This window comes from Cetorhinus maximus, chromosome 6 (genome assembly GCF_964194155.1).
Source record: "Cetorhinus maximus chromosome 6, sCetMax3.hap1.1, whole genome shotgun sequence".
Lineage (NCBI taxonomy): Eukaryota > Metazoa > Chordata > Chondrichthyes > Lamniformes > Cetorhinidae > Cetorhinus > Cetorhinus maximus.
The window spans coordinates 20,433,230-20,450,061 of NC_135884.1; the positions used below are offsets into that span (position 1 = coordinate 20,433,230).

Genomic DNA, 16,832 nt, shown 5'->3' on the forward strand with positions numbered 1-16,832 from the left:
AAAATGAGGTAGAGAAGTGAAGGGGTATAGGGAGAGTATTCCAGAACTTTGGTCTAGCCAACTGAAAGCGTAGCCACCAATGGTGGAGTAATTAAAATCGGGGATGTACAAGCCAGAACTCAAAGGTACGCAGATATCTTGGAGAGTTGTGGGGCTGAAGGAGATTAGAGATAACGAGGGACAAGGCCATGGAGGGATTTGAAAACAAGGATGATGGCTTGAAGATGAAGGGCCAGATAGTCTAACAAAATGCTTCTAACAGTAACAGAACATTACACATATTTCTATCATGTGTGTGCACACATCTAAATTAGATGAATCTGCTGAATGCATGTGTTATTGGATAAAGAGAATGTCTACCTGATCAGTTTATAAATTCACTGGTTGGCTGATTTTTTAAATACCCAGTTTAGTATTAAGCCAGCAGCACGAGTGATTAAATTTTCAAACTCCTGCACAAAATGCTTCTTTAAAAAATATTATTTTACCAGTAAGAATCTATAGCTAGATAATACAGCACTTTGTCCTACCTTGAAATGTCTGAAAGTGATTTGGCGATACTCATACCATTTTGCAAAGGCTGAGAGTGTTCTGAAAAATAGCAGGAGATTCTTCTTTTCTTCAGCTCTAGAAAAACATCAAATAATTCTAAGACAAGTTTCAAACAGCAGTTCAAATACAATCCCATGCCCATCTAACAAGTCACTGGAAACACAAGTTCACACACATCTTAAACTCTATACAGAATGGGAAGCTGTGGAACACTATATAAATACAACTTTTATTATCACAACTTTTATTTCGAAAAACATCCCAACATGCTTCAAAGTCATAATCAAAAAGGCAGTGAAGAGGTCATGTGAGCCCCAAAAATACAAGTCAGTTATTATGATTTTCTTCAGTCCCGCAATAGCACACATATATGTGCACCATCCAGGGTGGAAAGTAGCCAGGCAACAACAAATGTTCCAACTACAAACCTTAGTCTGGGCTGACTGACCATAATTTACATGAACTTCCTGAGCTAGTTTTTTTCCCCCAAAATGGCTGAGCTGATCATGTAAATATATAAAGTGTAGATGGTTAACTAGGGAAATAGTTGGGCATATTAAGGTCCCAAAAGGAAACCTTCATGGAGAAGGTAAAAGACATGGCTAAAATATTAAACAAGTACTTTGCATCCATCATCACAAAATAAATTGCTGATGTGAATGTAACACTCTAAGAAGAGAGGGAAGTTATTGACAGGATATAATAAATAGAAAGGTACTAAAAAGATTAGCATTAATAGAGGTTGGTAAGTCACCTGATCCAGATGGAATGCATCCAAGGTCGTTGAAAGAAGTAAGGCAAAGCCAAGGATCAGTTTTAGTCTTTTTGATTTTTATAAATGACTGAGCCTCAAGAGTAGGGAACAGGCCTATAAAGTTTTCATACGGAATGAAACTTGGCAAAGTGGTAGTTAGTGGTGAGGATAATTGTAGACATCAGGATGACAGACAAGATGGTGAAATGGGAAGAAGAATGGCAGATGGAGTTCAGTACAAACTGATTTACTTTGAGAAAATCAACAAGGAAGGACAGTATATCATTAAAGGTAGAATTCAGATAAGTGTGACCAGAGGCCTTGATGTCCAGAGATACAACTCCCTAAAGGCGGAGGGCAAGTTGGTAAGGTGCTCATAAAAACTTCAAGGTTATTATGGTTTATAAACAAAGGCACAGAATATAAAAGCAAAGACATCATGTTAAAACTTATACATCAGTGGTTAGACCTCAGCTGGAATACTATGGACAATTTTGGGTGCCAGAATCACAGAATGGTTACAACACAGAAGGAGGTCATTCAGCCTGTCAGGTCTGTGCTGGCCCTCTGAAAATGAAATCCATTCCCTGCCTTCTCCCCATAGCCCTGCACATTCTTCCTTTTTCAGATAATCCAATTTCCATTTGAATGCCTTGTTTGAACTTGCCTCCACCACACTCTCAGGCAGTGAATTCCAGATCCTAATCACCCGCTGCGTGCCAATTACCTTAAATCTGTGCCCTCTGGGTCTTGATCTTTCCACTGGTGAGAAGTTTCTTCCTATCGACTCTATTCAGACCCTCATGATTTTGAATATCCCTGTCAAATCTCCTCTCAGCCTTCTCATCTCCAAGGAAAAGAGTCACAACTTCTCCAATTTATTCATGTAATTGAAGTTCCTCATCCCTGGAACTATTATCCTGACTGTATTCTGCACCCTTTTTAATTCCTTCGCATCATTCCTAAAGTGTGGTGCCCAAAACTGGATGTGATATTCCAGTTCAGGCCCAACCAGTATTTTATACAAGTTTCACATAACCCCCTTGCTTTTGTACTCTATACCTCTATTAACAAAGCTTAGGAAGCTTATGCTTTATTATCCGTGCTACCATCTTCAAAGATTTATGCATATATAACCCAGGTCCCTCTGCTCCTGCACCCCCCTTTAGAATTGTACCCTTTATGTCATATTGTCTCTCCTCATTCTTTCTACCAAAATAACTCACTTCACATTTCTCTGCATTAAATTTCATCCGCCATTTGTCTGCCCATTTCACGAACCTACATCCTTTTGAAGTTCTACACTATCCTCCTTATAGTTCACAATACTTTCAAGATTTGTAACATTCCCAAATTTTGAAATTGTGCGCTGTACACCAAGGTCTAGGTCATTTATATGTATCAGGAACAGGCACCGAACTCTGAGGAACTCAACTATGAACATTCCTCCAGTCCGAAAAACATCCATTAACTACTACTCAATTTCCTGTCACTCAGCCAATTTTGTATCCATGTTGCTGGTGTCCCTTTTATTCCATGAGTTCTAACTTGACTCACAAATCTGTTGTGCAGCACTTTATCAAATGCCTTTTGGAAGCCCATGTACACCACATCAACGGCATAAACCTCAACAACCTTCTCTTAATAAATCCATGCTGACTTTCCTTAAATAACCTGCATTTGCCCAAGTGACTATTAACTTTGTCCCAAATTATCGTTTCTAGAAGCTTCCCCACCACTGAAGTTAAACTGACTGGTCTGCAGTTGCTGGGCTTATGTTTACACTCTTTTTGGAACAAGGGTGTAACATTTGCAATTCTCCAGCCCTCTGGCGCTATCCATGAGTCTGAGGAAGACTGGAAAATTATGGCCACTGCCTCTGCAATTTCAGCTTTCACTTCCCTCTGTATACCCGAATGTATCTCACTTGGTCCTGGTGCCTTATCAACTTTAAGTACAGACTAATCTAATAGCCTCCTTATCAATTTTAAATGCCTCAAGTGTCTGAACTACCTCCTCTTTCACCATGACCTGCACGGCATCTTCCTTAGTAAAGACAGATGCAAAGCATTAATTTAATACCTCAGCCATATCCTCCTGCCTCATTGCGTAAATCTCCTTTTTGGTCCCTAATCAGCCCCGCTCCTCCTTTTACCACCCTTTTACTATTTATATGCTGATAGAAGACTTTTGGATTTCCTTTTATAGAAACATAGAAAATAGGAGCAGGTGGAGTTTTTTCGGTGCTTCGAGCCAGCATTCAATATGATCATGGCTGATCCTCTATCTCAATGCTGTACTGCCACGCTCTCCCCATACCCTTTGATGCATTTAGAGTATAGAAATCTACCTATTTCCTTCTTAAATATATTCAGTGACTTGGCCTGCACAGCCTTCTGTGGTAAAGAATTCCATAGGTCCACCACCCTCTGAGTGGACCTATCTCACCTCAGTCTTAAATGGTCTACCCCATATCCTGAGGCCGTGACCCCTTGTTACAGACCCCCCCCACCCCAGCCAGAGGAAATAACATCCCTGCATCCAGTCTGTCAACCCCTGTCAGAATTTTACATGTGTCAATGAGATCTTCTCTCATTCTTCCAAACTCCAGTGAATACCGGCCTAGTCGGCCCAATCTCTCATAATATGACAATTCTGCCATCCCAGAAATCAGTATGGTGAACCTTTGCTGCACTCCCTCTATGGCAAGTATATTCTTTCTTAGGTAAGGAGACCAAAACTGCACACAATACTCCAGGTGTGGTATCACCAAGGCCCTGTACAGTTGCAGTAAGACGTCCTTGCTCCTGTATTCAAACTCACTTGCAATGAAGGTCAACATACCATTTGCCTTCCTAACTGCTTGCTGCACCTGCATGCTTGCTTTCAGTGATTGGTGAACAAGGACAGCCATGTCCCTTTGTACATCAACATTTCGCAATCTATCACCATTTAAATAATACTTTGCCATTCTGGTTTTCCTACTGACGTGGATAACTTCACACTTGTCCACATTATACAGCATCTGCCATGTATTTGCCCACTCACTCAACCTATCTAAATCACCTTGAAGCCTCTTAACGCCCTCCTCATCACTCACATTCCCATCAAGTTTCCTGTCGTCAGCAAACTTGGAAATATTACATTTGGTTCACTCATCCAAATCACTGATATATATTGTGAATAGCTGGGGCCTAAGCACTGATCTCTGCGGTACCTCACTAGTCACCACCTGCCACTCTGAAAAAGACCCATTTATTCCTACACTCTGCTTCCTGTCTGCTAACCAATTCTCAATCCATGCCAATATATTATCCCCAATCTCATGTGCTTTAATTTTACACAATAACCTCTTATATGGGACTTTATCAAAAGTTTTCTGAAAATCCAAATACACCACATCCCTGATTTCTCCCTTATCTATTCTGCTAGTTACATCCCCAAAAAACTCCAGTAGGTTTGTCAAACATGATTTCCCTTTCATAAATCCATGTTGACTTTGTCTAATCCCGTTCTTATTTTGTAAGTGTCCTGTTATTACATTCTTTATAATAGATTCTAGCATTTTCCCTCCTACTGATGTTAGGCTAACCGGTCTGTAATTCCTTGTTTTTTCCTTCACTCCTTTTCTAAATAGTCGGGTTACTTTTGCCACTGTCCAATCTGCCGGGACTGTTCCAAAATCTACAGAATTTTGGAGGATGACAATCAACACATCCACTATTTCCATGGCCACTTCCTTTAGTACCCTGGGATGTAGATTAATCGAACCCTGGGGATTTATCAACTTTCAGTCCCATTAATTTCTCCAGCACTATTGTTTTAATAATACTAATTTCCTTCAATTCCTCCTTCTCACTAGACCCTTGGTTCCCGAGTATTTCTGGGAAGCTATTTGTGTCTTCCTCCGTGAAGACAGAACCAAAGTAGTTGTTTAATTGCTCTGCCATTTCCTTGTTCTCTTTTAGAAATTCTCCCATTTCAGACTGTAAGGGACCTACATTTGTCTTCACTAATCTTTCTCTTTTTACATACTTACAGAAGCTTTTATAGTCTGCTTAGATGTTCCTTGCAAGTTTACTCTCATACTCTATTTCTCCCCTCTTAATCAATCTCTTGGTCCTCTGCTGAATTCTAAACTGCTCCCAATCCTCAGGCTTGTTATTTTTTCTAGCAACTTTACATGGCTCCTCTTTGGATCTAATAATATCCTTAATTTCTTTTGTTAGTCATGGTTGGGCCGCTTTTCCTGTTGTGTTTTTGCGCCAGAAAGAAATGTATAACTGTTGCAATGCATACATTCGTCCCTTAAATATTAGCCATTGTCTATCCACTGTCATGCCCTTTAATGAAGTTCCCCAATCTATCTTAGCCAACTCACACCTCATACCTATGTCATTTCCTTTGTTAAGGTTTAGGACCCTAGTTTCAGATTTGACTACTTCACTTTCCATCCATAAATTATATAATGTTATGGTCAGTGTGCCCTAAAGGACCCCGCACAAGAAGATTATTAATTAAATCTTTTTGTTGCACAATACCAAATCTAGGATAGCCTGTTCCTCGACATACTGGTCTAAAAAAACATCTCGTACACACTCCAGGAATTCATCCAACACAGTGTTATTGCTAATTTGGTTTGTCCACTCTACATGTAGATTAAAGTCACCCATGATTACTGTAGCACCCTTGTTATATGCATCTCTAATTTCCTGTTTCATACCATCTCCTACCTTATCACTGCTGTTTGGTGGCCTGTAGGGAACTCCCACTAATGTTTTCCACCCCATGTTACTTCTTAGCTCCACCCAGACTGATTCTACGTCTAGATTTTCTAAGCCAATATCCTCCTTCACTATCACACCGATTTCATCCTTAATTCACAACACCACGCCACCTCCTTTTCCTTTTTGCCTGTCCATCCTAAATATCGAGTTCCCAGCCTTGGTCACCCTGCAGCCTTGTCTCCATCATCGCAACCATATTGTACATCTAGTTGCGCTGTTAATTTGTCTACCTTATTGCCAATGCTCCATGCAATCAGATACAGTGCCTTTAGACTTGTCTTCTTAACATTTTTACACTGTATTTTTGTACTGTGGCCCTAATTGCTGCTAACCTTTGTTTCCTCTGCCATCCACTTTTGCTTTCTGCTTTTCAGACTTCCATTCCTATCTTTGTTTCCCTCTCTTGTGTCTCCCCGCTCAGGTTCCCATTCCCCCTGCCAATCTAGTTTAACCCTCCCCCACAGTATTAGCAAATACCCCTGCGAGGATATTTGTCCCGGTCCTCCTGGGGTGCAACCCGTCCAGCTTGTACGGGTCCTATCTTCCCCAGAATTGGTCCCAATGCCTCAGGAATCTAAATCCCTCCTTTCTACACCATCTCTCCAGTCATGTGAGTCTCTTCTCCATATTCTCTTCTTGCTTCTCTTACTTGCTTTTTCAATTCTCCACTGAACCTTCTGTATTCAACCTAGTTTTCGGTTTTATTAGCTGTGTAAGGGCTTGTTCGGTGTCTCACTAGGAGGTATGGAGGCTTGTATGGCTGAACATTAAGTGTTTATTAACAACTCATAAATATATACATCTGCAAGGTATAGTCCTGACTCAGTACTACCTCCATGCTGGCTTCTGCTAGACTACTACTGTACTCAGTCCACTATCATGTGACTCTCTACATCACTCTGTGGTCGGTGCTGTTTGCCAGTCCCACATTAACCCTTGCTATGCCAAACACCCTTATACTACATTATCCACCTGACATCCATCATATGCACACTTTTTCTGCTTCATCTTAACCTCTCTCTCTTTCTCCAGGGAGATCTGGATTTGTTTCCTCTACCTTTCCCCTTTGCAGGAATATATCCTTTCTGTGCCTGAACTAACTCTTTTTTAAAGGCAACCCTTCATTCAGTTACAATTTTGCCCGCGACCCTTTGATTCCAATTTATCTGCGTCAGATCTATTCTTACCCCATTAACATTGGCTTTCCCCCAGTTAATTATTCTTACTCTAGATTGGTCCTTGTCCGTTTCCGTAACCTTTATAAACTTTGTAATCTTATGATCATAAAGGTCATGTTGGAGCTCTATAGAACCTTGGTGAGGCCACAGCTGGAGTATTGTGTTCAGTTCTGGTCACCACATTATAGGAAGGATGTGATTGCATTGGAGGCGGTGCAGAGGAGGTTCACCAGGATGTTGCCTGGGATGAAACATTTAAGTTATGAAGAGAGGTTAGATAGACTTGGGTTGTTTTTGTTGGAGCAGAGAAGACTGAGGGGCGACCTGATCGAGGTGTACAAGATTATGAAGGTGGATAGGGAGCAGCTGTTCCCCTTAGTTGAAGTGTCAGTCACAAGGGGACATAAGTTCAAGGTGAGGGGCAGGAGGTTTAGGGGGGATATGAGGAAAATCTTTTTTACCCAGAGGATGGTGACGGACTGGAATATGCTGCCTGGAAGGGTGGTGGAGACGGGTTGCCTCACATCCTTTAAAAAGTACCTGGATGAGCACTTGGTACGTCATAACATTCAAGGCTATGGGCCAAGTGCTGGTAAATGGGATTAGGTAAATAGGTCAGGTGTTTCTCAAGCGTCGGTGCAGACTCAATGGGCCGAAGGGCCTCTTCTGCACTGTGCGATTCTGTGATCACTGTCTCCTAAATGTTCCGGATACCTAATCCACCTCATTCCCAAGAACCAGGTCTAGCAGTACCTCCTTTCGCATTGGACTGGAAACATACTGCAGTAGAAAATTATCCTAAACACATTCTAGGAATTCTTGTCCCTCTCTGCCCTTTACTTTACTACTATCCCACCCTAGGCTCGGGTAATTGAAGTCCCCATTATAACTACTTTGTGGGCCAAATCTTCTGAGGGGTGGCAATCGCCATCTGATTGTCACTCTGCTCCTATTTTCTTACATGAAGATAGAGCTCCACACTTTTGGCTTGGGCTTCAGGACCTAGCCTCTTCAGAAATGCAGAGCGTACCTGTTCTCAGAGTCCTTCCTTGTAGTGCAGAATCGTTGCGGGAAACCTAGCCACATCCCCTTTTGACAGCACCAGCTGCCGTAATTTGGTAGGTCTTCATTCACTAATACATTGAAAAGCTTTGGGACATTTAAATAGCTTTTCAGTGAACAAGTGTGACTGAGGTAAATGGTTAGGGTGGCAGCTTGGTAGGGTGGCAGGATGGTAGGGTGGTAAGGTTGGGTCAGGGGAGTCGGAGAGTTGTGGGGGAGGGGGCGGGGCAGGGAGTCCGAGAGTCAGGGGGGAATTCAGATGTCAGGAGGTGGTCAGAGGGGTCACAGGGTTGGGGGGAGTTGGAGGGTTAGGGAAGCTCGGAGGGTCAGAAGCTCGGGGACGGGAGGAAGGCAGGGGCTGGGCAGGGAGTTGGGGGGTCGGGCAGGGAGTCAGATGGGTAAAGAGAATTGATATGGGACTTGGATATCAGGACACAATATCAGGACCAAATAAGACTTTTTTGTTATTTGTTCATGGGATGTGGATGTCACTGGGAAGCCATCCCTAATGCAGAGGGCATTTTTTTTTCTCAAAAGGACAGACCAGGACAGCAGATTTCCTTCCCTAAAGGACATTGGTTTCATTGTCATCATCAGACTTTTAAATTCCAGATTTTAACTGAATTCAAATTTCACCATCTGCTGTGGTGGGATTTGAACCCAGGTGCCAGAGCATTACCCTGGGTCTCTGGAATACCAGTCCAGTGACAATACCACTGTGCCACCGCCTCCCTAGTATCCAGGAATGTTTACTACCCAGTCCTGGCCCTTCTTTGAGCCAGGTCTTCATTATAGCCGCAACCTCACATTTCCACGTGGCTATCTGCACCTGCACCTGAAATTACAGCATTGAAATGTTTGTTGAGTGATTCCAGGATGTGTGCCTTCATTACCCTTTCTAGAAGTCCAAATCTCGTGTTGATCATTCTCTACCTGTGAAGACTTCTTGGAATAACTCCTAAATTTGTCTAATTTGAACCAGATCTCCTTGGTCCCATAATCATGGCTTAACTCCAAGTGATGCAATATTTTCCATATTGTTCACCACCTCTCTTTTGAGGTCAAAATGTTCAAGTTTTTCCAATCCTTGCTCATAACACAAATGATCTGTCTCAGGCCTCTCTTTTGCACTAGTTAATCCTCTAATAATCAAATCAGTCACATCAGCCTGACTGGGAAATATGTTGAAATAACAAAAAAAGTGTACATGTAAGGAGTAGCAGTCAATATTGAACCAGCAAACACAGGTCACAGCAGAGCAACAAAATAAAAAGGTGTCAATGGGTGTGGTCCCCCCCAATTGGCACAGAAGCAGAAAACTCAAAAACATTTCAAAGGAAGTCATCACTTGTGATTTTCCCTGGCAATGTTGTCAGCCCACTCTAGCTTTGTAGGGCAGGTTGCAAGAATGTACAATTTCTTAAAAGATTATTGGCTGATATTGCAGCAGATATAAATTGGAAAGCTATGAATCATGCCAAGTAAGTCAAAGTTAAGAAATGGAAAGTTAGCAAAAAGGTTGCCTTTTTTTCGTTACAAAAGTAACAGAATCAAAACATATTTGAGATCAGAAATGATTGCTGTATTTCCCTTAAAACATCAATTTGAGAGAGTTAAAGAGAATCAGTTTTGTTGTGGACCAGAAGATTCAACATCACTGCAGTTATATGAACTCTTACTTTTTTCCAGAAAATGTGATACACCCATGGGGATCTCAGTAATCAAGAGTGCACTGTGACAAATACAACACATCTTGCACATTTTCAGACCTTTGGCACTGGCCTGCCACAAATTTTAATGTTCTGTGTACTTCCTAGCTCCCAGATCAACAGAATTTCTCCATATATTTTTAATTACCTCCCCCCTTGGAGGTAGCACCTCCTCTTGGTATTCAAGTATAAATTCAGCAAACCCATGCTTGCAGTCAGGGACCAGATTCCGGGGAAGCACAGATCAAAAATAGGACAACAGCAATTCTCCAACCCTGCCTTTGACCACAGATCCCTGCTGGACACATGAGTTTGGTTAATTTACTCTATAACTTCATGGGTAGAAGCAGCTTATTGATACCTCACCCCAATGGCCATGCTTCATGTGCAAGCCAAATCAATGTTAGCAAGCCAATCACCCAGCACATCCAAGCCTCATTCTATCCTCATCTAATGCCTACACTGTACTTTGAGTGAAGAACATTGGATAAATGCCAAAAGCTGTGAACATTGGTCATTATTTATTTTCTATGACTTTACTGCCCATGTCCTTACTTGCACAGAGTCCCATTCACCTGTCACCCGTGCTCACTGATCTACATTAGCTCCTGGTTAAGCAACACCTTGATTTTAAAATTCTCATCCATGCATTCAAATTACTCCAGAGCCTTGCCCCTTCCCATCTCTGTAATCTCTACAGTTTCACAATCTTTGGGACATGTTCACTCCTCCAAATCTGGCCTCTTGAGCATCCCCAATGTTCAATGCTGCACCATTGGTGGCCCTGTATTAAGCTGCTCCAAATACCCTCACTAAGCCTCTCTGCCTCTATCCTCTTTTCAGACTCCTCTAAAAATCTATCTCTTCGAACAGGTCATCTGTTCTAATATTATCTTCGGTGTCTCTGTGTCAAATGTTGCTTTATAACATTTGTGTGAAGTGCCTTGAGATATTTTATGGCATTAAAGGCACTGGGCGGAATCATCCCAGGTTTGCATTAAGTGCAGTAGTGGGCGGGAAAAAGAATGTTTTACCTGCTGGCTCCAATGGTGGCTTTTCATGCCGTATCATCCCAACCCCGCCTCATTTATCATGCATTCCCGCGAAACACATTCGATGGCGGACAGGCTCACATTTGCCCACCACGCCATCACCTTGCCACTCTTCATGCCATATTTAAAGTACAGCCGTGTGCACACCTCTCAGTGCTTCCAGCCCAGGACTGCTGCACTGAAAACATGGCCCGAAAGGTAAAAATACAGCAGTCCCCCGATTCAGTGACGCGTCCCTGTAACACCTTTTGAACGCCAAGGAGGTCTGCTGCAATGTCCTCTACCCCCCACTCTGGCTGCCAGAGATCCAGCAATCTCATCACTCCAGTTTGGTAGACGATGGCAGTGATGATCAGTGTCAATGCTTCACAGAAGAGGCTGGCCATCCAATGCAGGAAGAGGAAGAATTATCTCATTTGTGCCACTAGGGTAAGGCAACCATCTCATCACTCCAAACTCACACACTCAAGTCCATGACACATTCACTGGCATCTCACTCACTGCAGCTCAAGGGACATCACCATTCACACAGACCCTCACATCTCCATCTGGCCTCATCTCCTCTGGAGACTGCCTCCTCAGCCCTCACCATCTTGAGACCACTTGCACAGATCAACTTGTGACCCCACACACACCCTGGGATGCTCCCCTTCCACAATACACCCCTCGCCCTACAGTCTCTTCCCTTGCCTGAGGCCACTTCTTGTCCTTCCCCAAACAAGCCCTAGCCCTACAGTCGTTGAAAAGCCAACCCCGCCATATGGTTGGTCTTGTAGTTAGAGACCTGCTTGTTAGCCTCCCTCAAAGTGATGTGGTGCTGTCTGCAAAGCCTGGTACTGATGACTGCAAGTGCTGCCTGAAGCAAGGTAGGCAAACAAACCTGGAAGTCCCAAGCCAAGTGCAGCTCGCCAGGTGCACGTTGCTTATGTACAGTTGTAAAACACGTTGGCCTGATTGTGCTCAGATAATCCAGCGTGGGGGGATGATTCTGGCAAGCTGGCCCTATAATTTTTTTTAATATTCATTTATGGGATGTGGAGGTCGCAGCCACAGTGCTTTTAAGGAGGGAGTTCCAGGATTTTGACTTAGTGATGGTGAGTGACTTGGAGAGAACATTCAGGTTGTGGTGTTCCCACATATCTGCTGTCCTTGTCCTTCTAGATGCTAGTAGTCATGGTTTGGAAGGTGCTGTCTAAGGAGCCTTGGTGAGTTTCTGCAGTGCATCTTGTTGGTGTTACACACTGCTGCCACTGTTCGTCGGTGGTGGAAGGAGTGAATGTTTGTGGAAGGAGTGCCAATCAAGTGGGCTGCTTTGTCCTGGATGATGTCAAGCTTCTTGAGTGCTGTTGGGAGCTACACTCATCCAGGCAAGTGGAGAGTATTCCATCACATTCTTAACTTCAGCCTTGTAGATGTTGGACAGGCTTTGGGGAGTCAGGAGCTGAGTTATTCACCACAGGATTCCTAGCCTCTGACCTACTCTTGCAGCCACAGTATTTATGTGGCTAGTGCAGTTCAATTTCTGGTTACTGGTAACCCAAAGGATGTTGATAGTGGGGGGATTCAGCAATGGTAATGCTATTGAATATCAAGGGGTGATGGTTAGATTCTCTCTTCTTGGAGATGGTCATTGCCTGGCATTTGTGTTGTGCGAATGTTAATTGCCACTTGTCAGCCCAAGCCTGGATATTGTCCTGTGTTGTACCTTCACCAGGTTAACACTTCATTTTTAGGTATGCCTGGTGCTGCTCCCAGCATGCCCTCCTGCACACTTCATTGAACTAGGGTTGATCCCCTGACTTGGTAGTAATGGTAGAGTGGGGGGATAGGCCGGACCATGAAGTTACAGATTGTGGTCGAGTACAATTCTGCTGCTGCTGATGGCCCATAGCGCCTCAATGGATGCCCAGTCTTGAGTTGCTAGATCTGTTCGAAATCTTTCCCATTTAGCACGGTGGTAGTGCCACACAGCATGATGGAGAGATCCTCAACGTGAAGACAGGACTTGGTCACTCCAACTGATACTGTGATAGACAGATGCATCTGCAGCAGGAAGGTTGGTGAGGATGAGGTAAAGTAAGTTATTCCCTCTCACTGGTTCCCTCACCACCTGCCACAGACCCAGGTATGTCCTTTAGGACTTGGCCAGTTCAGTCTGTGGTGGTGCTACCGAGCCACTCTTGGTGATGGACATTGAAGTCCTCCACCCAGAGTACATTCTGTGACCTTGACACCTTCAGTGCTTCCTCCAAGTGGTGTTCAACATGGATGAGTACTGATTCATCAGCTGACGGGTGGGGGGCGGTGGTGGTGGTACGTGGTAATCAGCAGGAAGTTTCCTTGCCCATGTTTGACCTGATGCCATGAGACTTCATGGGGTCCGGAGTCGATGTTGAGGACTCCCAGGGCAACTCCATCCAAATGTATACCACTATGTCGCCACCTCTGCTGTGTCCGTCCTCCCGTTAGGACAGGACATACCCAAGATTGGTGATGGTGGTGTCGGGGACATGGTTTGTAAGGTATGATTCTGTGAGCATGACTATGTCAGGCTGTTCCTTGACTAGTCTGTGGGACAGCTCTCCCAATTTTGGCACAAACCCCCAGATGTTGGTAAGGAGAACTTTGCAGGGTCGACAGGGCTGGGTTTTCCGTTGTTGTTTCCAGTGCCTAGGTCATTGCCAGGTGGTCTGTCAAGTTTCATTCCTTTTTATTTATTGACTTTTTAACGGTTGAATACAACTGACTGGCATGCTAGGCCATTTCAGGGGGCAATTAAGAGTCAAGTACATTACTGAGGATCTGGAGTCACATGCAGGCCAGACGAGGTAAGGACGGCAGATTTCCTTCCCTAAAAGGACATTTGTGAACCAGATGAGTTTTTACGACATTCATCAATGGTTTCATGGTCATCATTGGACTTTCAAATCCAGATTTTTATTGAAATCAAATTCCACCATCTGCCATGGTGCGATTTGAACCCAGGTCCCCAAAGCATTACCCTGGGTCTCTGGATTACCAGTCCAGTGACAATGCCACTACCCCACCACCTCCCCACCTTATGTATTACAATGCAGGTGTATTACAATGAACTTCCCGACATCCGACAGTGGGAAACACGGCCCACCACTGATGGGCAGAATGGATGATTGCAAACTAGTTTCACAACATCATGAAACTGATTTTTGGTCTTCTCGCCATACCATCCATTCATACCACCAAACACGCCTGCTGCCAACGGGCACAGTAAATTTTGCCACTATATAAATACAGGCTGTTGTTATTTTCCCTCTCTTGTTCAGAGGTTTAAACCAATAAAAGCATTTGCTCCATTGCCTCAGCAGGGCAAGAATATAATCTGGGTGCAACTCAATCGTACCACTGCTGTGCGAGCTTACCGAATCCTGAAAAACACAGGCTTGGATGTGCTGGGCATCACTGATGATTGACTTGTGAACATTGATTCGGCTTGCACATAAAATATGCAGCACATAGTGAAAATACATGAGGGAATAACCTACTTGACCTCAATCTTTCAATCTATTTGTCAGAAACATGACAGTATTGCTATGAGTGACCACCACACAGTTCTTGTGGAGACCAAGTCCTGTCTCCACACTGAGGGGCTTACAGAGATAAGGAGAGGAGAGACCAAGGAGGGATATGCAGACAAGGTTGCAAACATTTAAAATTAGGCATTGGTGGATTGCATGTTAACGTGAGACAACAAGCAAAAGGGTGATAGGTGAACCAGTCTTGGTGCGAAATAGGGTACAGGCAGTAGAATTTTACATGAGCTGAAGTTTATGTAATGTGGAAGATGGCAGGCCTACCTGGAAAGCATTAGAATAGTCAGGTCTCAGGATAACAAAAGCACGGATAAGGTTTTCAGCAGCAGATGAACTGAGGCAGGGGTGGAATTGGGCGTAGCCATGGTGAGATGGTGGGCCAAGCAACTTGTTCACAGGCCTCACAACTGTGTCTTGCTGCTGAAGAAACTAAGCAAAAACTAAACCTGTCATTAGGACAACAGAAACCACAATGGGGGTTAAATTGGTCCTGGGCAGTAGTGTAAAATGGGCATTAACAAATTGACAGCCAATTTTCTTTTCCATTGACTTTAATTGGACAGGGTATAAAATGATTTCTTAATTCACTATTGCCTATTTTGCACTACCACCTTAGACAACTTCATCCTTAATTCAATGGGTACAGCAGAACTTGTGGAAAAAAATCCCATGTGAAACATATTACATGAATGTGAAGACCATAAATATTTGAATGAAGTATACTGTTCTGAAGAAAATATATATGCTTGCGAGAATTAAAAACAGTCCCAAATACACTGACACCTAAAACTTGGCTAAGATTTATAACCCAACTGTATGCAATTTTCCTTCACAGTTTTGCCAACATAAAGTCCTCATTCAACTTAATGTTTTCCAGATGGGCCTAAATGTTGCCATGTTACATAACATTTTGGCACACTATAAATGCAAAGCAACTTCTTTCAGACACACCAAGCTGCATACAACACTTTCCACATTCCAATGAGGTGTCTACATGCAACGCCTCTAATTGCAGAGAAATGATTGAAGAAAGAAGTTCCAAGGGTAATATGTTTTATTTAAAATACATCTCTCTTCCATACTTCGGTGCACTAAAAAGTCTCAAATTGGGACATAGTTTTGCCACATAATTCAGTCACCCCTACACAGAAACAGATGTTTATTTCCAGAACAAAACTGCAGTCATTAAATAAGTGTTTAACTGCAGCCATAATTAAAATACAGATGTTTACGTGATTTCTTGCTGGTTCTGGACTTTGTTTTAAGCAAATCTGCATGTACCTGGAATGCATATTGCCCATCCATTATTTTACAGTTATATTGAGTTAAAGGGACATTTTTTTTCACCTTTAACAATAAATTGCATTTAGATGGCAACTTCAATGAAGAAAATTTCTCCAAGGTGCTTTACAGAAGAGCAATTAGACAAAAATGGATTGCAAGACTGATAAGTATATACTTGAAGCAGTCAAAGCAGAGTGCCTTGATGGTGGGCAGTGGAGAGGCAAAGGGTTTGAAGGAGGGAATTCTAGAGTCTTAGGCCACTATGACGCCTGTTCAGAACCTTTAAACTCCTGGAACATAGCATCTTCCAGACATGTCTAGTCAGTAATCCTCAAAGATCAAGTGGGATTCTGCCTAATCGCAGCTGCTGCAACCAAGTTCTGGTTCTTACAAAGCACAGAGGCAGGATTCCAGAAAAAATCCAAGACCGGCACAGCCTTTGTAGACCAGTTATCAGCCTACGGTTATCTGCGTTATAGGACTGATGCTGTTACGCTCAAGGATTATCCTCTGTCTCAAGACACTAGGCCTGCAATGGATAATGCTGAGGAATAGCAGGTATGGTGTCTATTTGGGTGACAAAGTCAGTATGCCACAGTTCCTCAACAATAGACCACCACAAGTCTCAGTACTCAGACTGACACTCTTCAACATTTCCATGAGCGGCATATCATCAGAGAAGTCGCACAAATTTGCATATGTGGATGACCTTGCCCTGGCAATGACACCTTCAACGACATGAGCCCACTCTGAATGGGGAACTAAACATCAGAGAGGAATATTTCCAGAAATAAAAGTTCAAGCCAAAGCCCCACAAAACAAATCAGTCCATTACATCTTGATAAAGTGAGTTCAACATGGTATTGGTGCAGAAGGTCACTTTCA

The 16,832-nt window shown here is 43.1% G+C and overlaps 1 protein-coding gene across 6 annotated transcripts in view; it reads right to left on the reverse strand.

Moving 5' to 3' along the window:
• Positions 1-16,832, reverse strand: part of cenpp (centromere protein P) — a 308,552-nt gene that overhangs the window by 254,500 nt on the left and 37,220 nt on the right. For all 6 annotated transcript variants that reach the window (XM_078543378.1, XM_078543372.1, XM_078543377.1 and 3 more), the window contains exon 6: positions 531-627. In XM_078543378.1, the coding sequence (XP_078399504.1) occupies positions 531-627 (97 nt within the window). The remainder of the gene's footprint in view (positions 1-530; positions 628-16,832) is intronic.